This window comes from Neoarius graeffei, chromosome 11 (genome assembly GCF_027579695.1).
Source record: "Neoarius graeffei isolate fNeoGra1 chromosome 11, fNeoGra1.pri, whole genome shotgun sequence".
Lineage (NCBI taxonomy): Eukaryota > Metazoa > Chordata > Actinopteri > Siluriformes > Ariidae > Neoarius > Neoarius graeffei.
The window spans coordinates 802,261-829,393 of NC_083579.1; the positions used below are offsets into that span (position 1 = coordinate 802,261).

The 27,133-nt window shown below is 43.5% G+C and overlaps 1 protein-coding gene across 1 annotated transcript; it reads right to left on the reverse strand.

The window, feature by feature from the left end:
- Nucleotides 1-12,381: 12,381 nt before the first annotated feature.
- ankrd1a (ankyrin repeat domain 1a (cardiac muscle)) lies at nucleotides 12,382-20,276 on the reverse strand. The gene is made up of 9 exons (XM_060932844.1): nucleotides 20,139-20,276; nucleotides 19,135-19,293; nucleotides 18,875-19,000; nucleotides 18,654-18,761; nucleotides 15,703-15,801; nucleotides 15,187-15,285; nucleotides 14,574-14,672; nucleotides 14,365-14,463; nucleotides 12,382-12,839 (listed from the first exon to the last, which is right to left on the reverse strand). The coding sequence occupies exons 1-9, from the start codon at nucleotides 20,163-20,165 to the stop codon at nucleotides 12,741-12,743; spliced, it is 915 nt and encodes a 304-aa protein (XP_060788827.1). The 5' UTR covers nucleotides 20,166-20,276; the 3' UTR covers nucleotides 12,382-12,740.
- Nucleotides 20,277-27,133: the final 6,857 nt, after the last annotated feature.

Genomic DNA, 27,133 nt, shown 5'->3' on the forward strand with positions numbered 1-27,133 from the left:
ATGGGCACCAGTTGGCATTCTACTGCCACCTACTGTACGGTGTGATGCAACACGCCATGTCCAGTGAGCCACGCCTTCGAGGAGAACCATGCGGCGAGACTCTTTAGAAAAATTATCAACATTTTTTACATTTTTAAACATCTTGCTGCCACCTACTGAGAGTGTGTGTGTGTGTGTGTGTGTACTCGTTGTACGTCGCTCTGGATAAGAGTGTCTGCTAAATGCCTGTAATGTAACGTAATGCAATAGAAATAAACAAATAAGTAAATAAATAGTGCACTATATAGGGCGTACACGGCATTATTTCATACTAAATATAGTGCACTTTATTAAACAGTAGAGATCAATTTGGAATTTGGCCACGCAGCTTCAGTTTAACTTACCTGGGCTTGACATTAACTTCTTAATCCACTTGTCCAGTCTAAATTAATTTAAAAAAAATGAAACCAAAAGAAAACAAGTTGGACATGATAAGGGCAACAGAATCATGTTGTGAATGAAAACAAACTGTAAGTGAGTTTGGCACTGTCATAAAATTCCCGCAAAATATTTTATGACATTTGTGATCGTTAATGTGTACCATACAAAAGAAAAATACAATTAATGTCAAGGGTCAAGGCTTTTTTATTGTCATTTCAAACATTTACAGTTGGTACAGTACACAGTTAAAACATTTCTCCAGGACCATAGTGCTACACATAACATTACAGGAGTAAAAATCTCCATATAATAACATAAAGTGCATGAGTGCAGCAGGTGCAAACATTGCGGACAACAAACTACACACAACATAAAATGCAAACATCAACAACATAAAATGCAAACAACAAAGACAGTGCAAAAACGACAACTAACACAAAAAACCAGTACAGTGCCAACCAGTACCTGTCACTGATAATGTGTGGAAAGTTTCAGTGTGTATTTAGCGGTAGCATTTGTTGAAAAATAATAATAATAATAATAATAATAATAAATGTAAACATTGCGTATGTGGGAAGCACTGTAAACATTGTAAAAAGTGATAGTGTATTGTTCTTCACTGTGCAAAGACTGCAGTGTGAGTGGTGTGATCAACAGTCCATGTGTCTCAGTCCAGTCCCTCAGGGTTGAGGAGTGTGGTGGCATGTGGGAAGAAACTGTTACAGAGCCTGGCTTTGAAGGCCCGAATGCTTTGGTACCTTTTAACAGATGGCAGGAGAGTGAAGAGATTGTGTGAGGAGGGAAGGAAGACTCTGATGGTCTTCTCAACTGTCCTCACTATCTGCTGTAGGGTCTTGCGATCCAAGACGGTGCAATTCCCAAACCAGACCATGATGCAGCTGCTCAGAATGCTCTCAATAGTCCCTCTGTAGAATATTGTGAGGATGGGTGATGGGAGATGGGTTTTCAAGGTCAAGGCTTTTTATTGTCATTTCAACCCTATACGGTTGGTACAGTACACAGTTACAATGAAACAATGTTTATCCAGGAACATGGTGCTATATTTAACATCACAGGACTACAAATCAACATATAACAACATAAAGTGCAAGAGTGCAGTGAGTGCAAACATTGCAGACAATAAAATATACACAACCGAAAGTGCAGACATCAACAACATAAAGTGCAAACAACAAGGGCAGTGCAAAAATGACGACTAGCACAAACAATCCAGTGCCAACCAGTACCAGTCCCTGATATTGTGTGGAAATTTAGAGGTAGCATATCTCATATCATCTCATTATCTCTAGCCGCTTTATCCTGTTCTACAGGGTCGCAGGCAAGCTGGAGCCTATCCCAGCTGACTACAGGTGAAAGGCGGGGTACACCCTGGACAAGTCGCCAGGTCATCACAGGGCTGACACATAGACACAGACAACCATTCACACTCACATTCACACCTACGCTCAATTTAGAGTCACCAGTTAACCTAACCTGCATGTCTTTGGACTGTGGGGGAAACCGGAGCACCCGGAGGAAACCCACGCGGACACGGGGAGAACATGCAAACTCCACACAGAAAGGCCCTCGCCGGCCATGGGGCTCGAACCCGGACCTTCTTGCTGTGAGGCGACAGCGCTAACCACTACACCACCGTGCCGCCCGAGGTAGCATATGTAAGCAAAATAAATACATGTAAACATTGTGTATGTGGGAAGCACTGTAAACATTGTAAAAAGTGATAGTGTATTATTGTTCACTGTGCAAAGACTGCAATGAGAGTGGTGTGATCAACAGTCTGTGTGTATCAGTCCAGTCCTTCAGAGTTGAGGAGTCTGATGGCATGTGGAAAATAAACTGTTAGAAAGCCTGGCTGTGAAGGCTTGAATGCTTCGGTAACTTTTTCCAGATGGCAGGAGGGTGAAGAGATTGTGTGAGGGGTGCGTGGGGTCATCCACAATGCTCGTGGCTTTCTGGATGCAGCGTGTGGTGTAAATGTCCTTGATGGAGGGAAGAGAGACTCCAAGTATCTTCTAGGTGGCCTTCACTATCCACTGTAGGGTCTTGCGATCCGAGACAGTGCAATTCCCAAACCAGACCATGATGCAGCTGATTAGAATGCTCTCAGTAGTCCCTCTGTAGAATGTTGTGAGGATGGGTGATGGGAGATCGGTTTTCCTCAGGGTTCATAGGAAGTAGAGATGCTGCTGGGTTTTCTTGGCTATGGAGCTGGTGTTGACGGACCAGGTGAGGTTCTCTGCCAGATGAACACCAAAGGAATTTGGTGCTCTTCACATTCTCCACAAGTGAGCCATCAATGTACAGCGGAGAGTGGTCACGCTGTGTTCTTCTGTAGTCATCACCATCTCTTTTGTTTTATCCATGTTCAGAGACAGGTTGTTGACTCTGCACCAGTCAGATAACCATCGCACCTCCTCTCTGTATGCTGACTCATCATTCTTACTGATGAGACCCACCACAGTCGTGTCATCAGCAAACTTGATGATATGATTCGAATTATGCATTGCTGTACAGTCATGAGTCAGCAAAGTGAACTGCAGTGGACTGAGGATACAGGCCTAGGGGGCCCCAGTGCTCAGTATGGTGGTGCTAGAAGTTCTGCTCCCAATCCAGAATGACTGAGGTCTCTCAATCAGGAAGTTCAGGATGCAGTTGCAGAGGGAGCCATTGGTGTGAAAGAAGGCAACTGGACTTGCTTGAAATTCTTGAACATGTCTCATCTCATCTCATTATCTGTAGCCGCTTTATACTTCTACAGGGTCGCAGGCAAGCTGGAGCCTATCCCAGCTGACTACGGGTGAAAGGCGGGGTACACCCTGGACAAGTCGCCAGGTCATCACAGGGCTGACACATAGACACAGACAACCATTCACACTCACATTCACACCTACGCTCAATTTAGAGTCACCAGTTAACCTAACCTGCATGTCTTTGGACTGTGGGGGAAACCGGAGCACCCGGAGGAAACCCACGCGGACACGGGGAGAACATGCAAACTCCGCACAGAAAGGCTCTCGCCGGCCATGGGGCTCGAACCCGGACCTTCTTGCTGTGAAGTGACAGCGCTAACCACTACACCACTGTGCCGCCCCTTCTTGAACATGTTTCACCTCTTATCCAAAAGGCTTCTTCAGTTCTGTCTGACTAGTGAAGAGTTCCAGGTATTTATCCTCTAGTGGACCAAAAGCAACCCTAAGGAGAGTCATTGAGGTCACCTGGGTCATTGAGTCATCCTGTACTGGTAGGTCACTGGGGGCTGGGTATGAATGGTGTTAGTAGCCTAGAGGGTTGTTAGGGTGATCTGTGGGTCATTGGCTCTCTCTACCATCATGTGAGTCACTGAAGTCAGCTGAGTTTTGGTGTGGATATGTATTCAGTTTTCTGGGAAGTGTGCCAAGGACTGCATTGTAGGTGGCTGATAAGTGGTGTCTTAGACCACCTCCTCTGTTCAGCGATGGTCATGCTTCTTGAATACTTTTAAAAAGCTACTTAAAAACACAATACAAGATAAACCCTTCAATACAGCACATCATCAACTGAATATACCAAGAGCAAATTCCATACATTTCTGTCTTTGGCAGTATTAAAACTAACTCTCAACAGTGGTGCAAACCTGTCATGCTGTCATGTCATCCTGTCGTGACATCTCATCCTGTCATGTCATCAGTGCCTAAAATATAAGTCAGCTGCTGATCTACAAAACCCAGGACTGACATGAAGTGAATTTCTGGCAGTGTTCAGTCCACCTGTACCTTAAAGGTGGTAACTTTGAGCTAGAAAACTCCCCCTAACAGCCCAAGAAACCTTGGCTACACTTCAATTTCCCGAATATCTGCAGCCCAGGGATCAGGCTGAATACCATCAGCAAAAATCAGAGCCAAGGTATTTCACAGAAGAAACATATTTCACCACATGCTCACCAGTAACACTGTGAGTATCAGCTGGTTGTTAGGGTTTTGCTGGGATTCGAACCTGGTTCGCTGGTGTGGTAATCCAGCAAACCCCCCACTAGGCCACCAGGGGGATGACTCAAGTGCAGAGGCGTGAGGTGGAAGTAGAAAAGTATCAAAAAGTTTATTTACAATATGTACAATCCAAGGGGAAAAAAAACAAAAAGAATAATCCAAAGCTCAGAAGATAAACAGAAATAAAATATCCCAAGGTTCAAAGTCCAAAATCCAAATGAGAAAAGAAGAGGCAAAAACTCAAACACACAGAAGATCCAAAGATCAAAACAAAATCCACAAAGTCCAAAAGAAAGAAGCAAAAACCAAGAATACAAAGACACAGGCAAGGTACATGGGACAGAGGGAACTAGCACTAACAGCATAGCATAGGAAAAAGACTCCGTGACAAGGGAACAAACAGACGGGTATTTATACACACAATAAATTGAACACAGGTGACGATAATGAAGACAAACAGGCAATCAACACAAACACAAAACATAGGAACAGTGGTGGCCTCTAGAGGCCAAAACAAACATGACAAGAAAAGGAAATAACAGCAGCCTCTAGAGGCCAAAACAGTCCCAGTCCTAACAGGACCCCCCCCCCCCCCCCAGGAGCGTCTCCTGACATTCCCAGGGCGATCCGGATGGGCCGAATGGAAGTCCCGACAAAGTCCTTTATCTAGAATGTCCCGGGCGGGGACCCAACAGCGTTCCTCAGGGCCATAGCCCTCCCAATCTACTAGATATTGAAGCCCGCCGTGGACCCGGCGGGAGTCAAGCAGGCGATGCACGGTGAACACAGTCTGACCCTGGAAGATGTGGGGGGGTGGGGGGTTCCTAGGGGCAGGGGCATACGTGGACGTCAGTACGGGCCACAACAGGGAAACATGGAATGTGGGGTTGATCCTCAGAGTCCGGGGCAACTGGAGCCGGTAGGCAACAGGGTTCACCCTGCACACCACCTTGAAGGGGCCAATGTAGCGAGGAGCAAGCTTGCGGTTCTCCACCCACAGCGGAAGGTCCTTAGTGGACAGCCAAACCCGCTGCCCAGGGCGGAAAGCGTGGGCAGGTCTTCTATGGCGGTTGGCCTGAGTCTGGTTGGTTCTGGAGGACTGGATGAGGGTCTTCCTGACCTTGTTCCAGGTCTTGCGACACCGTCTCACATATTGGTTGACCGAGGGCACCCCCGCGTCCTCCTCCTGGTCCGGGAACAGAGGTGGCTGGAACCCGAATTGGCACTGGAATGGCGACAGCTTGGTGGCCGATGACTGCAGGGTGTTGTGGGCGTACTCTGCCCATGGCAGCCAGGTGCGCCACGATGTCGGGCTATCCATAGCCAGGCCTCACAGGGTGGTTTCCAGGTCCTGGTTGAGCCTCTCCATCTGGCCATTGGATTGTGGGTGAAACCCAGAGGAAAGGCTGGCAGTGGCTCCGATGACCTTGCAGAACCCGTGCCAAACTTGGGAGGAGAACTGGGGCCCTCGGTCTGAGACGATTTCCTGCGGGAGACCAAAGACTCGGAAGACATGAGTGAATAATAGTTTAGCAGTTTCAAGAGCAGAAGGGAGCTTGCACAGTGGTAAAAAGTGGCAGGCCTTGGAGAATCTGTCAACTATGACCAATATGACAGTGTTACCTTGTGACTCAGGGAGACCCGTGATGAAGTCGACTGCCACGTGGGACCAGGGATGCTGGGGAATGGTCAGAGGATGCAGGAGACCCTGGAGACGCTGTCACGGGTTCTTGGTTCTGGTGCAGACCTCACAGGACAGGACAAATGACCTTACTTCCTTCTCCATGTTAGGCCACCAGAAGCGTCTTTTCAGGAAGTCCAGGGTCCTCCGAGCTCCCGGGTGGGCGGTGAGAGGGGAAGAGTGACCCCACTGGAGAACCTTGGCCCAGGCTTGATGTGGGACGTACAAGAGGCCCGGTGGCCCCGTCCCAGGACCGGGGTCCTGGCGTTGGGCTCGTCGGACGGCCTCCTCAATACCCCAGCGGACAGGGGCCACAATCCGGGACACAGGGATAATAGGCCCGACTTCACTCTCCCTGTTAGTGGCAGAGAACAGCCTGGACAGTGCGTCAGGTTTGGTGTTCTTGGAGCCGGGGCAGGGGTGAAGTCAAACCGACTGAAAAACAGGGCCCACCTAGCCTGTCGTGGGTTCAGTCTCTTGGCTTGCTGGAGGTACTCCAGGTTCTTGTGGTCCGTCCAAACCAGGAATGGATGTTGCGCTCCCTCCAGCCAGTGCCTCCACTCCTCAAGGGCCAGTTTGACTGCTAGCAGTTCTCAATCCCCCACATCGTACCGGGACTCCGCAGGACTCAGGCGGTGGGAGAAGTAAGCGCAGGGGTGCAGCTTTCCTTCCGAACGTTGAGAGAGCACCGCGCCGACACCACTGTCCGAGGCGTCCACCTCCACGATGAATGGTTGGGAGGTGTCCGGGAGGACCAGAATGGGTGCCGTGCAGAAGCGGTGCTTGAGGTCTTTGAATGCCTTTTCCGCCTGAGGAGACCAGACATAAGATCCCCCTGTCCCTTTGGTGAGGTCCGACATGGGTGCTGCTACAGAACTAAAGTTCCTGATAAACTTGCGGTAGAAGTTAGCAAATCCTAAGAACCGCTGAACCTCTTTGACGGACTTGGGAGTGGGCCAGTCCTGGACGGCCAGGATCTTGGCTGGGTCAATTTGGAGTTGGCCTGTCCGTACAATAAAACCCAGAAAGGAGACCTCGGGAACATGACATTCGCATTTCTGGGCCTTGGCGAACAGATTGTTCTGTAGCAGCCTCTGGAGAACCTGGCGGACATGGTGGCGGTGCTCCTGCACGGTCTTGGAAAAGATAAGGATGTCATCGAGGTAGACAAAAACGTACAGGTTAATCATGTCCCTCAAGACGTCGTTGATTAGGGCCTGAAAAACAGCTGGTGCGTTGGTGAGTCCGAAGGGCATCACCTGGTATTTGTAGTGCCCAGACGGGGTGTTAAAGGCAGGCTTCCACTCGTCTCCCTGTCGGATACGGATGAGGTGGTATGCGTTCTGTAGGTCCAACTTGGTGAAGACGGTGGCGCCTTGGAGCAGGTCGAATGCTGTGGACATCAGCAGAAGGGGATATCGGTTGCACACAGTGATCTTGTTCAGGCCCCTGTAGTCAATACATGGTCGGAGCCCCCCATCCTTCTTGCCGACAAAGAAGAAGCCGGCACCAGCAGGTGAGGTGGAGGGTCGAATGAACCCAGAGACCAGGGCGTCTTTGAGGTATTCCTCCATGGCCTTGCATTCTGGCTGAGAGAGGGAAAACAGTCTGCCATGAGGAGGGGTAGTCCCAGGGAGCAAGTCAATGGCACAGTCATAGGCCCGGTGCGGAGTAAGAACGGCGGCCCTGCTCTTGCTGAATACCTCCTTCAAATCCCAGTACTCTGTGGGAACTTGAGATAGCTTGATGAGATCAGGGGGCTCGGCAGGAGACACAGGAGAGCTAGAGAGCAGACAAGAGGCATGGCACGCAGGGCCCCATTCCACAACCTGGCTAGTGACCCAGTCTATACAAGGGTTGTGGCGGGTAAGCCAAGGAACACCTAGAATAACTGGGAACTCAGGTGAAGGAATCAGGTGCAGGGATATTTCTTCCTTGTGACCTTGAGACTGGAGGAAGACTGGAGAAGTAACTTGGGTGACTCTTCCATCACCTAACGCTTGGCCATCGAGGGCAGACACAGACAGTGGGACTTCAAGAGGCACAGTCGGGACATTGATGCTTTCGGCGAAGTGGATATCCATAAAGTTTCCAGCCGCCCCTGAGTCTAACAAGGCTTGACAAGAGTGGACGGACTCACCCCAGGAGATGGAGACCGGGATGTAGATTCCTTGGCCAGGGAGTCCGGGAGAGAGGGTAGGCCCCGTCACAACCCTCCCTCGGCTGGATGGGGCAGTCCTTTTCCCAAGAGCTCGGGACATGATGCTCGGAAGTGACCAGGCTTGCCACAGTAGATGCAGCACTTGTCCCTCCTTCTGCGCTCCCTCTCGGCTACGGAGAGACGAGTACGGCCAACTTGCATGGGCTCTGGACAGTCACTGGAGGAGGTAGACGGGCTCCATGTAGAGGCAGTGAGGCCGGGGAGACTCAGGACTTGGCGGCGTTCTCTAATCCTGTTGTCCAGACGAATAGCATGTGAGATCAGAGTTTCGAGGTCACTTGGGCATCCAATAGAGGCCAGGCCATCTTTGATGGGGTCAGACAAACCATGGTGAAAGGCTGAAACCAGGGCAGCCTCATTCCATCCGCTGATTGCTGCGAGCGTCCGGAACGATATGGCATAGTCTGCGACGCTTCCTCCTTGCCGGATGGACATGAGCTTTCTGGCTGCGTCGGTACTGATGTCCGCCTGGTCGAAGACCCGAAGCATCTCTTCAGTAAACAGTTCAAAATCAGAGCACTCGGGTCCCCGTCTCTGCCAGATAGCTGTTGCCCAAGCTCGTGCCTTACCAGCTAACAAGGTTATCACAAAGGCGATCTTGCGGCGATCCGTAGTGTAGGTGGTAGGCTGGAGCTCAAAGGTGAGTTGGCACTGGGTAAGGAACTCCCGGCACTCACAGTGCTTGCCGTCATACCTCTGTGGTGCAGGAAGGCTGGGTTCGCGAGGTGAAGGAGACAGTGTGGCGGGAGGCACTGGAGCAGGAACAGGAGCTGGATCAGGATGAGGAGATGCAGGCAGAGGTGTCAGTTGTGCCAGGGTTTTCCCAATTTGCTGAAGCAGTACCTCGTGGCAAGCAAGGGCCTCACGTTGGCTTGTGAGCGTTCGTCCATGAGTGTCCATGGTCGCTCTGAAGCGTGTCAAAGCTGCCATAATTCCCTGAAGGTTGGCCGGGTAGACAGTTGAAGCAGCCTCTGCTGAGTCGGTCATGACGGAGTCTTTCTGTTAGGGTTTTGCTGGGATTCAAATCTGGTTCACTGGTGTGGTAATCCAGCAAACCCCCCACTAGGCCACCAGGGGGATGACTCAAGTGCAGAGGCGTGAGGCGGAAGTAGAAAAGTATCAAAAAGTTTATTTACAATATGTACAATCCAAGGGAAAAAAACAAAAAGAATAATCCAAAGCTCAGAAGATAAACAGAAATAAAATATCCCAAGGTTCAAAGTCCAAAATCCAAATGAGAAAAGAAGAGGCAAAAACTCAAATGCACAGAAGATCCAAAGGTCAAAACAAAATCCACAAAGTCCAAAAGAAAGAAGCAAAAACCAAGAATACAAAGACACAGGCAAGGTACATGGGACAGAGGGAACTAGCACTAACAGCATAGCATAGGAAAAAGACTCCGTGACAAGGGAACAAACAGAGGGGTATTTATACACACAATAAATTGAACACAGGTGACGATAATGAAGACAAACAGGCAATCAACACAAACACAAAACACAGGAACAGTGGCGGCCTCTAGAGGCCAAAACAAACATGACAAGAAAAGGAAATAACAGCGGCCTCTAAAGGCCAAAACAGTCCCAGTCCTAACACTGGTACAGCTCTGGTCAATTAGGAGTCTGTGTTATTAGCCCTTATGAGATTTTCATCCATCCAGCCATTATCTGTCAATGCTTATCCTGTGCAGGGTTTCAGGCAAGCTGGAGCCTATCCCAGCTGACTATGGGTGAGAGGCGGGGTACACCCTGGACAAGTCACTAGGTCATCACAGGGTTGACACATAAACAACCATTCACATTCACACCTACAGTCAATTTAGAGCTATCAATTCGTCTAACCTGCATGTCTTTGGCTTGTGGGTGAAATCGGAGCACCTGGAGGAAACCCACGCAGACATGGGGAGAACATGCAAACTCCACCCAGAAAGGCCCCTATCAGCCACTGGGATTGAATCCAGAACCTTCTTGCTGTGAGGCAACAGTGATAACTACGACACCACCGTGCTGCCCCTTACGGGATTTGCTAAATGATATTCAGTCTTATCAAAAGGTGCAGCTGGATGGAAAAGAGACTTTGAACGAGTGCAAGAGCAGGAGTGGATGCTGTGTGCTCCATGTTACTTGGCCTTTTCTCATATGGTCTCTGGTTCCTTGATCTAATAAATATGGTGTACACTGTACTGGCCATCTCAGTGATCTGCTCCCTAAAGTGACACTGATATCTGAAATGATGCAAGCAAGAGGCACTAATTCATTAGCAGGTTGATTCCCACTTACTAAGTCAGTGCAGTGCTTGTCTACCTCACAGCAACAACCATCATCAGCTGAAAGCATGTCATACAGCAACAGTAGGGTCGCCTCCATACTAAATCAACACAAAAGGGTGTATGTGTGTGTGTGTGTGTGTGTGTGTGTGTGTGTTTATAAATATGTGTATGCATTTATAAATTTTCACAAAAAATTGAGGAAGCAATTTGCAGTCAATTTTTGGGGGCTATTTTTTTTTTTACCCCAGGTAAAAAAGTTTAACCTACTTTATATTTAATTGATTTTTGGTTAAAAACAAACTGTCAATAATAGTGCTGAAAGCACAGGTTCAGAGTGGCCTCCAAACATGGCCACGATGGACTACAACGCCCAAGCGTCATAGTGCCCCTCCTCCCCAGAATACTAGACACACCTGTTTCATAATCACCTACTCACCTACTGTATATAAGACTCAGACAAACGGACAATGTGAAGTATTGCTGTGTCCCGACCTGACTTTACTGAGCCTTATTCTCTTGTTTTCGTATTCCCGTGACTCTGACTTTATTGCTCTGTTTATTCCCAACCTTAATTTAATTTAGTCTCCGTTACACTGTTTGCACATCGACCGAATTTAGCCTGCCCCTGACTATGCTGCCTGGATTACAACTTGGATTTGGCTACCAGTTTGTGCTCCCCTGTGTCTGCATCCAGTAAGTGCCTGCCCCCTGACACAAATGTCATGTGACCTCATTGACTGGATTTAGCAACTGCAGATGCCTTTAGCAGCTACTAATGCCTATATCAAGGCCGTGTACTGCAAAGACGCTCTTAGCAAAGTTCCTCTTAAGACGCTTTCTTACGAGTGAGTTCGAGAAAATCATGTACAGAGACAACGTTCATTGCTTAAGAGCATCTTTAAACTCACTCTTTAACCCTAATTTGCAACATTATCGGGAAACCCACCCCTAGCCATTTTCCTCTGACCTCTCTTATCAACAAGGCGTTTGTTTCCACCCACAGAACTGTCACTCACTCACTCAGTGTTTTTTGTTTTCCGCACCATTCTGTGTAAACTCTAGAGACTGTTGTGTGTGAAAACCCCAGGAGATCAGCAGCTTCTGAAATACTCAAACCAGTCCATCTGGATCAAACCAACACCCAGACCACAGTGAAAGTCACAGAGATAATACTTTTTCTTCATTCTGATCTTAATGCTTTACTGTCCCAACTTTTTTTTGAAATGTGTTGCAAGAATCAAAATTGAAATATCTTTATTTTGAAAAAAGGGGAAACCCCCCCCCAATAAAATTCACAAGTTAAAATATCTAATAATGTGCTGATGACTGAGTGCAATACAGGTCAAAGATTATTTGCAAATCACTGCTTTCAGTTTTAATTTCAACATACCGTCCCAACTTTTTCTCATTTGGGGTTGTGAATGAAATACAGAAGAAAAATCATACTGCAATTTAAAGAAAAAACAAACAAAAAAATCTTTATTAAAATATAATAAATAAATGAAGCAAAGGAACTGAAAAGAACAAAATGGAATTGAGCAAGTTGGAATAATTACACTGAAAGGAAAAGTAAAAATACAAATTAAACAAAGGCATCAGAACAGTCAGTCCTTTCCAAAAACTAAATCTGCTCATAAATCAGCCGACATCCTGAAACCTGTCATCACTTTCTCAACATCATTATCATCATTGACTGACAGTGACAAGACCCATGATGGCCACTAACACCCCCCCCCCCACACACACACACACCCCAAAATAAAGTAAAGAAAAATCAGAATTAAATTCCCAGACTCTTCACCCTTATTCAATCAGAAGTCTAAAATATTTCTATAAAAGTTGTGGTGCTTTAGTTGCGATGTGGCCTGCGGAAATGAAAATAGTCACTGTGCAGCCGAACACCATCATCAAGTCAAGAAACATCCAGAAAGCACATTAACTTTTCCAAATCCATCAGCTTTCTGTTTCTCCAACATGGACCGTTATTGGAAGTTAATATTTCACCACCATTAAAAACACATCCGCATAGAAATTTTTATATAAATAATGTCAATGAAATTGCCAGCAATTACCATCACTGTTTGTCTGATTTAAAGTGAATCAGATGAAATGAAGCCTGGTATTATTTCCCTCTCAATGTTGTTTTAATGATATTTTCTCTCTTCACTCAGTAACAGCATGCGTCTCGTCTTTAAAGTCACTCAAGATGTTTTTAGCTCCACTTTGCCACAGGAGCAGACTTTCCATCGGCGTCTTTCCATCCTGAGAGACACAAAATCACACAGAAATAACAAATAATTACATGTTAGTTACAGCACTGTCTAAAAAATTAAAGCAAGTTTTAGAACAGTCCAAAATTCTGGAACTAAACTGAAATTGGGATTATATGTCATGATGGAATGTCTACACAAAATACAAACATGCTAATCAATACTGAACTGGAGCAAAAATCAATATTGATTGCAAAAAAAAAAGTCACGGACAAATTTTTGGGAAAATATCAGTTCGAGTTCAGTTTAAAAAATGAATGACAAAGAAATTATTAAAAATTGAAAAGAATAAAACACAACCACAACTCTACCAGTCTCTAAATCAGTGAATGGGTAAAGACAGAATTAGTCAGAGAAACAAGTAAGATGTTAAGGTGCTAACACCACCATGCTTCACAGTTGCCCCTTTTCCACCAAAGCAGTTCCAGGGCTGGTTCAGGGCCAGTGCTTAGTTTGGAACTGGGTTTTCTGTTTCCACTGACAAAGAACTGGCTCTGGGCCAGAAAAACCAGTTCCAGGCTAGCACCAACTCTCTGCTGGGCCAGAGGAAAGAACCGCTTACGTCAGTGTGTGTGTGTGTGTGTGTGTGTGTGTGTGTGGGGGGGGTTGTTAAGACCAACAACAATCGTAAGACCGTGAAAGGTCGCCATTTTTAAGCGCCGAGAAGCAGCAGCTGTACAAACGCAAAGTCATCCATTATTGTTGTTGTTGTTGTTGCTGCTTCTTCTTCTCCATGTTGTTGTTGCTTCGATATTCGCGCCAAGGTTTATGCAAACGCAGCGACGTAACTGACGTATACATCAATGTAATGACGTGGCTCCCCTTAGCACTACGAGCTATGGAAAAGCAAACTGGTTCTCAGCTGGCTCACAAGTTGAACGAGTTGTGAACCAGCACCAGCACTGGCCCCGAACCAGCCCTGGAACTGATTTGGTGGAAAAGGGGTATGTGTGGATGGTGTTCTCAGGGGGTTTGTATTTCCACCAGGCATAGCACTCTGTGCCAAGGACAAAAACCTTGGTTTTGGTCTCATCAGACCTGAGAACCTTCAAAATCTTCAAAGTGGATTCGTACTGCTATAAAACAAAAAAAGACAAACAAACAATAAATAAATAAATAAAAATCTTGTGGAAGGTTCAGATTGTGGTTTTCCTGTGAACAGCTTCTCTTCTCTGAACTGTGGATCTCCCCAGATCCTTCCTTAACCTTGGACTCCTGATTGCTTCTCTGACTAATCCCTCTTCAGTTTTCATAAATCTTTGTAAATCAATATCTGCTGCATTTAAATAAAATAACTCCTGGTTTGACCTTCAGTTGCTTGAACGATTAGTTTCTGCCTAATGATCGCTCTGGTTTATCGCTCTTCCTCACTGGTTTGTCTTGGACCTGCACTTGCAGGTGCTTCATGACCTTTAATGAGAATTTGTGTTTTATGTTGCCAATGTAACATGTCATTTCTTTTCCCGGTTGTTCCAAATCATTAGCAGCATAACCACTGCAATATTATTTGCACTCACATTATTGATGTTCTTGATGTTAGCGCCGTACATCAGCAGTAGTTTGATCATCTTGAACCTGTTGATCCTCACTGCATCATGTAATGGTGTGTCTCCATCCTATACACACACACACACACACACAGAGTCAGTTTTGATGATTATAGGAATATTTTATATTTTATATGATTATCCCTCCTGTAACAGTGGTGCTGTTCTGGAGCTCTTACTCTGTCTCTAGCGTTAATATCAGCTCCGCAGTGGATCAGATGTTCTGCACACTCATAGTGACCCGTCCGAACTGCCACGTGCAGCGGCGTGCTGAGTAACTGAACACACACACGCACACACAGCATAATGAGGATGTTGTATTCATTCAAGCGTTTGGTTGCATATGGTTATGGTGAGGGGTTGACTGGGGGCAGATTCAGCAATTAGGAAGATGATGTGTACATTACAGATGTTTTTTAATATTGATTTAATGTAATAAAAATTTAATTTAATTTAATTTGTGCTGCATTTGATTACATCAGAAGACAGAATTATAATACTGGATCAAAAATGAATAATTAGTGCATATAGTATATAAATATATCTATATAATATATAAACAAATACATTTTAAAATCATAGCCTACATCAACCCTAATTCAACATTCATTTTTGCAGATTTTTATTTATTTATTTATTTACGTTGCTATGGACATTAAACAAAGTCTATACAGACACATAGAGTATTCTTATTTTTTCCTTTAGGAAATTTTGCTTATTTATAGAAATGACATTTTTTTAAAATATATTTTTGGTCATTTTATTCTTACATTTTTGTGAGGAAGCTCTTACTTTGTCTCTGGTGTTCAGTTTTCCTCCTTCGTTAAGCAGCAGCTCCAGTGCAGGAAGACTGCCTCCTCTACAGGCCCAGTGTACTGCTGTCGCATCCAACTACACACACACACACACACACACACACACTTGTATTAAGTACAGGTGTGATGTGATTGCATGGGAAATATGAAGCAGGTAGCAGCACATCCCTGAGTGTTTTATTCCTCTTACACCACAGCAATTTACCAACGATTACAAATGATTAATTTATTAAAGAATGACATGGTATAGCTTTATCCATTTATAGTTACATTCAATGTTTGTTTCTGCTCTCGGTTATGTTATAACAGCTGTAAACAGTTGTTCCCTCACCAGTCACTCTTTATTCTCTCTTCTGAACGCAAGACAAAAAAATGCAGCTTGTTACCAAGAAACTGCAAAGAAATGTAAACTCCTCTGTCCTGATGGCATCAGAAAACTTTGGCTAAAGTTACAGCTTTACTGTAATCAGTATACACTATGTTTACACTCTACCTTGTCTGTGTTCTCTATGGACGTTCCGGCCTCGAGAAGTTTCTTCATGACATCGATGTGACCACGATAACATGCTTTATGCAGAGCAGAGCGCTTAAACTGTAGACAGGAAGAGACAGGAAGAGAGGTATGAGTGATATTCCACATGGTGTGTTTTATTTCTGTCACAGTTTCTCATACCTGTAGAGTTAAAGGCTTAAATTCACAGTTGTAGCTCATACGGTATATATTGACATTAATGTTTATAAATCACACATTTACCAAATACACATTCTTGTACGTTTCTTGCTATGAGTGCATGTTATAATAAAAATTATACAGACTGATAAACACATGGGTACACATATAATTTATTATCTTTCTATTTGTCTATCTAAAGAATAGGAGTCATTTTTAATGGAGTAATTTGTGTTTATTTTTGCACAAATTAACATTTTGTGATTTAAATTTCATTCAATATGAATTATTATTATTATTATTATTATTATTATTAATGAGATGAGATGAGATGAGATTATATTTTCTGTATTAAACAGAGTAGCTTTGTTTCTCTTTCAACATTAAACCATCTACTTTACTGAATATCAAAGGAAGCAAATAGCAATTACTTATAATGTTCAGAAAATAAAATACATCAGGAAAAAAACCACAAGCACGCCTACACAAATTAATAAAAAATGAAGAAACTTCATAAATACATTTTAAACTTTTTGTACATTAATACAGAGCTCATCATCTTTCAACTGCTGTTGAGATAGACGACACAATGCTCCACCAGCGGGGCCCATCAGACATTGCCCAAGCTAATTCCTCAAAGACTAACCTGGAGTCTCTGGATAGAGTATCAGGGAACACTAAAGGTCTATTTTCCCTTTTTGGGCATGGTAATTTCCACAAAATGACATCAGAGGTGATTTGATCTTCTGCTTGGAAACAATGGCTGGTGAATCAAGCTCTCCTTTGTGCCACTGTTCTAGAGATGGATGGGACTTCACCAGAGATCACAGTTTTGGTTGGGTGGTCTTTCCAGGATAGGTTTTGGACCCGCATTAGCAGTCTTGTGTATGTACCATCAAGGCGTTTTTCAAGTTCTTTACTAATGGTCCATGTTTCAGCACCATGAAGTGCTGAACAGCCCACACTTGACCCTTTCTTGATATACAGTCCTTTATACAGCCAGTTACAAAAGATCCAAGAAATTTAAAGTCATTCACCTCTTTTATAACAGAACCATCTCTTGAACGGATTAGATTGTGGTCCCCATCTTCATTTATAGCCATGCAATCCGTATTCTTTGTATTGCTGCTTCATCTAGAGACACAAGGAGCTCTTGTGCTAATGTCAGCTGCTCGGCTATTGAGGTATTTCACCTGACGTCACAGGGTCACGTGATGCCCTGGTGTCTGCCATTTTGAACGTCAAGCTAGCTAATGTCAACAACAGTAGCTAGTATGTTACTGTAGCAATGTTTATGTTCAGTCATTTGGATGACTGTTAAAACCTTTCAGTCTCAAGTTTTTCCTTTACTGGATTTACTAGTTTACTGAGCTAGCGCGCTCGGGCAAGCTGGGAGCTAGCGCGCGCCGGCCGCCGGGGAGCTAGCGCACGCTAGCTCAGTAAACTAGTAAATCCAGTAAAGGAAAAACTTGAGACTGAAAGGTTTTAACAGTCATCCAAATGACTGAACGTAAACATTGCTACAGTAACATACCAGCTACTGTTGTTGACATTAGCTAGTGCTAACAGCTAGCTGCTAGTGCACTGCTACAACTACACCGACCCTAATAATACAGTTCTTGGTCATTGCCTGGTAACAGCAAATTTATAACGGGCCATGTCTCAACAGACTAAGAAGTTATTTCAATGACATTTAATAACATTTTGTTTATCCTGAGGACCGAAAGTAAATGAAAATGTGAACAAACCTTAGCTGTAATAAGATGGCGACCACCGGCTCCAGGGACGACCCGCTGATGTAGGCATGTTACCCAGCCTGACACAAAATATTTGTAGGCATCCAAACTCTTATACGCTTTCAGATCAATACCTGTGTATGGCGATGGGTTTTTAACGACATAGGTATACAGATCATGTGGGCCGAAGTCAGGTAAAGACGAGGGCTTCGTGTACTTCTGTACGTCAGTGAGCAATCCTGGTGGAAGCAGGTAAACGTCGTTCTCTAAGCCTGCTAACCTCAATTTTTGCAAATACCTCTCCCTCTGCTCGCCCTGTAAATGCCCTACATCGCTGGATAGTGAAGGTGTTTTCTGCATCTCGCTCCTTTTTCTTTTATGTTTTTCATTTGTCACCTTCCTCGCATTCAAACTGATTCGAGCCGTGCCGTCCAAAATGGCAGCGTCACATGACTTGGTCACGTGGGTGAAATACCTCAATAAAAGCAACGTTGTCAGCATAGTCTAGAACATTTAGGTGCTTACAGCTCTGACAACCAGATCATCTGCCTATGGCAAGACCATTATGGTTGATGGTGTCAACTGACTGTCTTAGGACATAATCCACAGTGATGATAAAAAGAAAAGGATATCAGCTTGGAGTATACATGCTGTTGTTGGAAACGCCTTTGTGGACCATCCAGAATCTGTACAAAGCATGATGGATTATGGTACATAACCGCAATCACCTTAACTATCTCCTCTGACACTCCATAATTGAGTAGGATATGGAGCATCACTTTCCTGTTCACACTGTCAAATGCTTTTGAGACATCTACAAACAAGAGTGATGCATTCTTTGAGACTTTCAGTCCTTCAATTATTTGTCTGAGCGCAAGGATCTGTGGTAGTGTAGAGCTTCCTTTGCAGAAACCACTTTGGTTTCTTTGAAGGAGTGGCTCAATGTGTGGAGTTATTCAAATTTAATCTGTGTGTGTGTGTGTGTGTGTGTGTGTGTGTGTGTGTGTGTGTGTGTGTGTGTGTGTGTAAAACACTCACATGATCAGAAGTGTTTGGGTCTCCACCATCAGAGAGAAACTTCTCCACCACTGGCAGATTATTTTCTGCTGCAGCTATTAAAAACATTGGTTCGTCCACTATTTCAGGCTATAAAACACACACACACACACACACACACACATAGTTTTATTAGTAATAATGTAAATAATGTTTTATGTTTGTTATCTCTCTTGGCCTGTCTGTCTGCCTGTCTGTGTCACCAGGATCTCGGGTTCAGGTTGTTTCTGATGTATTTGTCTCTTCCTCTCTTTCCTCCTCTGTCTGAGCTGCAGGATGTTGTACAGATCATCAACTGTCTCTAACTTCAGATGTCCTGATATGTCCACCTGAGAGAGAGAGAGAGAGAGAGAGAGAGAAAACATAGAAAGACAGAGAGAAATAGAGACAGACAGATGTAAATATGACAGGTAAATAATATTGATAATTAACAGTCAATTTGTGTGTGTGTGTGTGCACCGACATTGAGTTTGATGTTGTGTTGTGTGTCCTGTGTGCTGTCACTCTGCAGTGTGTTTGTTGGTGTCCCATCCTGTTTCTCACGGGTCACAGTGGATTCATACTCGCCAGCCTCTACACACACATGCCCCGCCTCCTTCTCCTCACTGCTCCGCCCTGTCACCTGTGATTGGACCACACACCTGTCAATCACCTGGACATGGACGGTCTAATACACATGAAGGAACAGATGTTTTTTCTCTCTCTCTCTCTCTCTCTCTCTCTCTCTCCCCACACACTGTGTTCATAGACACATCATGTATTCATGTTTTGTGTGTGTGTGTGTGTGTGTGTGTGTGTGTGTGCAGTTGCTCTTTCTGAAGCATGACTGATGTGACTTAATCACCATGCAAGTTTTAGTGCAAGCATATGGTGTCCACACACACACACACACACACACACACACATCCTCAAGCACCCATTTTCAGTTTGTCTCTGTGCATCAGTAACAACATGCAAGTATACGTGTGTGTGTATAGAGTAGCTTCAGTATTTTAGTTTATATTACCTCACAGCATTGTCAGATAACATTAGCTAACTTGCTATGCGAGATTAGCTGTGTGGATGATTAACGATTTTAGCATCAAATACTTTACATTAACTCTATATTACCACTATATAAACTCAACTCTAACTCTATATTAACACTATATTAATGCTACAGTAACTCTACGTATATTAACTCTATATTAACTCTACACTGTGCTAACTGTCCCAGCCTGCATGTCATAATCTGGTAGTAAAATTCAAATAAAAAAATAAATGTATTTATTGTAATATCATCATCATCATCATCTATACTGTTGTTGTGGAAAAATAACATTAAAACTATCAGATTTAATGATCACAAAATACAAATAATAATAATAATAATAATAATAATTAATGATTTACTTAATTACAACAATCATATTTAAAACAGGATGTAATTATCACACAGATAATAAGCTTATCGCATAAAATTCTTACCAAATCTGCAACACGTAGCAATCCCATTATCGCTCTCTGTCCTTTATCTTTTCTTCTTCTTTATTCTTTGCCTCTGTCTGTCTCACTCGCTTTCCTTCTGTCTTTCTCTCAGCGCTGATGTCTGAGAATGAGTATCTGATCTCCGTCTCCTGGGTCCAGTCCCAAAGCGTCTCTGCTCTGTAAAGCTCTGTGGACTTCCTTTCTGTCATCCCTCTTAAATACACTCTCTCTCTCTGTCTCTCTCTCTCTCTCTCTCTCTCTCTCACACACACACACACACACACACACACACACTGAAAAGGAGCATGACAATATAAGACAGTGACATCATCCCTGACCTCAGACCATTCATGACTGTTCATCATTCTGTGATTTCACTGCATCGGTGTCTCCAAAAGACACATTCCAACAACTCGAGGCACCTCAAAACAATTCCAGCCATCTCTCTCTCTCTCTCTCTCTCTCTCTCTCACACACACACACACACACACACACACACACACACACACACACACACACACACACACACCTGACACTGGAATTTAGTAACTGTATCTATGCTCAAACAAGGGCATCATGATGAAGCACAGTTACTGCCCGTATCATCAGCAGAACTCCTTCAGTAGAACATATTGCTCCTGCCCTCCAGCAGCTTCACTGGCTTCCTGTTAAACACCAGAGCGACTCCAAGATTCTGCCTCTCACTTTTAAGGCCCTTCATAACCCATAACCGAGCCTCTCCAGATCTCTCACTCACTTCACACCTGCACACTTTCTCGTACTCTCAGATCTTCTTCCATCAGTCTCGTTACACCTCCAGCTTGTTTGAAAACCATGGGGTTTCAAGCCTTCAGTCATGTTGCTCCTCACCTCTGGAACGCTCTTCCTCATCACATTCGGAATATTGATTCTCTTCCAACCTTTAAATCCCCCCTTCAGACAATTTGTATTAAAAAATGTCACTGTGTAGTTTTTATTCATTTATGGTTACATTTCATGTTGTACGATGTCACCAGCCTTTCTTTGTTTTAATTAATAAGACAAAAAAGCATGGCTTGTCTCAGTGTAAGCATTAATCCGTTAATCTGTTTCTGTGCCACGTAACAAATCCGCTGTACACGTCCCTGTGAATGGGCTGTTACTATAGAAACGATAACGTATCAGAACAAGAGTCAAGTCAAGTCAGTTTATTTGCATCACCTTTTTAACAGCAGACACTGTTGCAAAGCAGCTTTACAGAAAATTAAAGACTTTAAACAATTTTATCTCTAATAAATTTATCTATCCCTGATGAGCAAGCCTGTGGTGATGGTGGCAAGGAAAAGAGCATTAATATAAACCTGCGCTACCGTCAGAGCTACTGTTATAGAGAATTAATCAACACCTTCTGACCAATCAGAGTCCAGCACTCAGCAGTGCTGCAGTAGCTGCTACAGCGTTAGTGAGAATAGGAGCTATTTTGTCTCGTGGATGTTCCACAACATTAAATGTAACTATAAATGGACAAAAATATGGCCTAATTATTAGACGTGTGTATTGTGTCCATATGTAGCTAAGAATTGGCAGAGAAATGATCCTGATATCATTTTACACACTAACATAAAATATAAAGAAGTTTAAACATTATACTAACCTAAATCATGTGCTAACTAAATCCTGTATGTGTGTGTGTCACAGTGATGTCATCAATTCCTGAAAATGTGCGCTATATTTACTGCGTGGCTCGAGGTGAGAGTGAGATGATACCACACACACACACACACACACACACACACAGAGAGAGAGAGAGAGAGAGAGAGAGAAAACACTGACCACAAGCTCCTCAGGAATGAACATCTACAGCTTCACTTACACACACACACACACACACACACACACACACATCTCTTTCTTTCAACACAACAAAAAGTCAAAAAGTCCTGTGTTTAATGAAGAGTTACAATATAAAGTGAACACATATGGTGTTGAATGCTAGCTCAATTCAACATGGCATATGCTAGTTACACTGGTTAGCTAGCAATAGTTAGCTTTTCCTAGCTATTCAGTGTAACTAGCATTACATTATAAACTATATAATGAGCATATAAAATTAATACTGCAAATAAACTTTTGCTCTGTTGCTTTTCATGGTGTTAGCATTACTTCATCACACACTCATTAGCTAGCTACAACATAAACGATGGAGAAATATGATGACCTTATTTGCTAATCAGCTGACACAGGGCTGACACATAGACACAGACAACCATTCACACTCACATTCACACCTACGCTCAATTTAGAGTCACCAGTTAACCTAACCTGCATGTCTTTGGACTGTGGGGGAAACCGGAGCACCCGGAGGAAACCCACGCGGACACGGGGAGAACATGCAAACTCCGCACAGAAAGGCCCTCGCCGGCCCCGGGGCTCGAACCCAGACCTTCTTGCTGTGAGGCGACAGCGCTAACCACTACACCACCGTGCCGCCCTCAAATGTTCAAATATTCAAGTTAAATACTTAGCAACAGTATCAATAAATCCACACATGAACAATAGCAATGATATCTCTGACCACAGCTAATGTGCAAAATATTAAAGTTAAATACTTAACAATATCAACAAATCCACACATGAACAATGGCAAAACATCTAGACTTAATTATACAATAAAGATACCTATGAAAAAAGGTGATTTCTTTTTCACACACACTGTGATATCCGGACTCCAGAATTCATCACACCTGCTCCTGCTTAGCAACTTCTAGAATGTTCACCTCTGTTGCGCACATAGAAAAACCAACAGCTGATCTAAGCTGCGCTAACAGCTCTGTGCACACACGGAGCTACACATTTCACGTGTCCCGCTCCCAGAATCACACTGTACCATTAGTAAAAAGGGTGGAGGGGTGAAATGACAATATCATAAATAATTCAAGAAAAATGTTATAGCAAATCATAACCATGTATAATTTGCATATTTTAACAGATGAAATGAAATATTTTATTTCAAAAACTTACACAAGGCAATACTATTAAAATAATATTAATATCCCTCACAGGCCCCCCTGTCAGTGCCAGGCCCTTAGAATCGTCCTAACTTTCCCCCCCTAGCGGCGCCCCTGCCCACGCTGCTCAGTCGCAAACGTCGCGAGTGGCGAAAACTGGGACATATCTGTGTCCCGACAGACTTTTGTCGGGACTCGGGACACACAACCCCAAATCGGGACTGTCCCGGTAAAACCGGGACGTCTGGTCACCCTAGTTAAAAATGATGTATGTTCATATACAGTGTGTTATGGCTAACACACACTAACACATACACACACACTCATGGATAACATTAAAAACGGAGGGCTTTTTTCTTTTAGAGCCTTAACAGGCCAGTATTCTAATAAGAAGAACACTAAGTAGATGTGAATTGTGGTGTTAGCAGGAATTACAGTGTTACTTCCTGGTGTTAAATGAACACAGTATTTGTTTTAAATGTAGACCTGTAGAGTTGAAACTCTTACGAGCTCATGTAACACAAAATCAACACTTGGCCGGTGATGCTGATTGTGTCACATAAACACCAGTCATACTGAATTAACATTTATTGGGTGAATGTTTACAGTCTTTGTGTGTTTATTAAACGTTAAGTCAGCAATGTAAGCCTTCACACAAACACTGCCCTCAATACTATATATATATATATATATATATATATATATTAGTGCTGTCAAGCGATTAAAATATTTAATCGCGATTAATGTCGCGACTGTCATAGTTAACTCGCGATTAATCGCAATTTAATCGCACATTTTTGTCACATGAAAAACCATTGTAATTCTCTTATCAGCATAAAAAAGTGAATGAGCTTGCTTTGTACCAATGTTTTTTTTTTTTTTATTGCAGAGCATAACACGTCTTGTCACAGCCACTGACATCCATAACTTCCATATTAGATGAGAAAACCAAGGGATGAAAAATAAAGTGCATATCACTGTGAAACTAAAAAAATGTTTTATTTTACTCTTCATTAGTTTCTTTTGAAGAGAAGTATTTGCCATAAAAGAAGAAAAAAACAGATAAAAATAAAAACATTCATCATACGTTCAAAAACGTTCATCATAGTGTGGCACTGTATTATCTAATTCTCACTGCTTATAACTCTACACCCCCCCGGTGGAGATGAGCTGGGAAACTGAAGACTGAAGGAACAGTATTGAAAAGTATTTTTCCAGTCTCACCTGTGAAAGGTAATCCCATGTGATCTCGTTTGGACGGTAAACCTGTTGGTACAGTTAAACGCAGCACATGAATGAGGCATCTTTATTCTCGGCTACTGTCTAGACGCTATACCAGAGACGGTTGAAGAATCTCCACTTTGCCCCATCCAATATGGCGGCGAGGATGTTTATATGTCTATGCCTTTCTCCATCACTCACACGTACTCTTATTGAAGCAGCGCGCGACAAGCCTCAACAGGAACTACGGGTGACTCGCAGGGCCAAATTAGAATTTGCGTTAACGGCACAATTTTTTTAAATTGCGTTAAATTGAGATCGCGTTAACGCATTATTATCGCGTTAACTTTGACAGCACTAATATATATATATATATATATATATATATATATATATATATATATATATATATATATATACACACACACACACACAGTGGTGCTTGAAAGTTTGTGAACCCTTTAGAATTTTCTATATTTCTGCATAAATATGACCTAAAACATCATTAGATTTTCACACAAGGCCTAAAAAGAGATAAAGAGAACCCAGTTAAACAAATGAGACAAAAATATTATACTTGGTCATTTATTTATTGAGGAAAATGATCCAATATTACATATCTGTGAATGGCAAAAGTATGTGAACCTTTGCTTTCAGTATCTGGTGTGACCCCCTTGTGCAGCAATAACTGCAACTAAACGTTTGCGGTAACTGTTGATCAGTCCTGCACACCGGCTTGGAGGAATTTTAGCCCGTTCCTCCGTACAGAACAGCTTCAACTCTGGGATGTTGGTGGGTTTCCTCACATGAACTGCTCGCTTCAGGTTCTTCCACAACATTTCCATTGGATTAAGGTCAGGACTTTGACTTGGCCATTCCAAAACATTCACTTTATTCTTCTTTAACCATTCTTTGGTAGAACGACTTGTGTGCTTAGGGTCGTTGTCTTGCTGCATGACTCACCTTCTCTTGAGATTCAGTTCATGGACAGATGTCCTGACATTTTCCTTTAGAATTCGCTGCTATAATTCAGAATTCATTGTTCCATCAATGATGGCAAGCCGTCCTGGCCCAGATGCAGCAAAACCGGCCCAAACCATGACACTACCACCACCATGTTTCACAGATGGGATAAGGTTCTTATGCTGGAATGCAGTGTTTTCCTTTCTCCAAACATAACGGTTCTCATTTAAACCAAAAAGTTCTATTTTGGTCTCATCCATCCACAAAACATTTTTCCAACAGCCTTCTGGCTTGTCCACGTGATCTTTAGCAAATTGCAGATGAGCAGCAATGTTCTTTTTGGAGAGCAGTGACTTTCTCCTTGCAACCCTGCCATGCACACCATTGTTGTTCAGTGTTCTCCTGATGATGGACTCATGAACATTAACATTAGCCAATGTGAGAGAGGCCTTCAGTTGCTTAGAAGTTACCCTGGAGTCCTTTGTGACCTGGCCGACTATTACACGCCTTGCTCTTGAAGTGATCTTTGTTGGTTGACCACTCCTGGGGAGGGTAACAATGGTGTTGAATTTCCTCCATTTGTACACAATCTGTCTGACTGTGGATTGGTGGAGTCCAAACTCTTTAGAGATGGTTTTGTAACCTTTTCCAGCCTGATGAGCATCAGCAATGCTTTTTCTGAGGTCCTCAGAAATCTCTTTTGTTTGTGCCATGATACACTTCCACAAACGTGTTGTGAAGATCAGACTTTGATAGATCCCTGTTCTTTAAATAAAACAGGGTGCCCACTCACACCTGATTGTCATCCCATTGATTGAAAACACCTGACTCTAATTTCACCTTCAAGCGAACTGCTAAACCTAGAGGTTCACGTACTTTTGCCACTCACAGATATATAATATTGGATCATTTTCCTCAATAAATAAATGACCGAGTATAATATTTCTATCTCATTTGTTTAACTGGATTCTCTTTATCTACTTTTAGGACTTGTGTGAAAATCTGATGATGTTTTAGGTCATATTTATGCAGAAATATAGAAAATTCTAAAGGGTTCACAAACTTTCAAGCACCACTGTGTGTGTGTGTGTGTGTGTGTGTGTGTGTGTGTGTGTGTGTGTGTGTGTGTGTGTGTGTGTGTGAACAGAGCAGAAGATGCAGCATGAAATGTACTATTTTTCACAAGCCTGCGACAACTTTGGTCTCACCATCAGCACCCAAAAGACTGAGGTAATGTACCAGCCCATGCCTGGAATGCCCTACCAAGAACCACATAACAGTGAATAAGCAGAACATTAAGGCAGTCACCAAATTCGTTTACCTGGGCAGCACCCTTTCCTGAGCAGTGACCATAGATGTTGAGGTGAACAACAGGATTGCAAAGGCCAGTGCCGCTTTCAGGAGACTTTGTGAGAATGTCTGGGAACAGAGAGGGCTCAGCCTTACTACTAAGCTGAAGGTCTACCATGCTGTGATGCTTACCACCCTGCTTTACACCTGCAAGACCTGGACTGTCTACAGCAGAGATGATAAGTAGCTCAATCACTTCCACTTGACCTGCCTCTGCAAACTCTAACATATCATGTGGCAGGACAAAATCCTGGACACTGAGATCCTAAAATGGGCTGGACTTCCCAGCATTAACACTCTTCTGCAGAAAGCCCAAGCCAGATGGACTGGCCATGTTGTCAGGATGCCAGACAGTTGACTGCCCAAATAGTTGTTGTATGGAGAGCTGTATTAAGGCAAGCACTCGTCGGGGGGGCAGAAGAAACGCTTCAAGGACAATCTCAAAGTATCCCTCAAAACCCTAAAAATCAATCT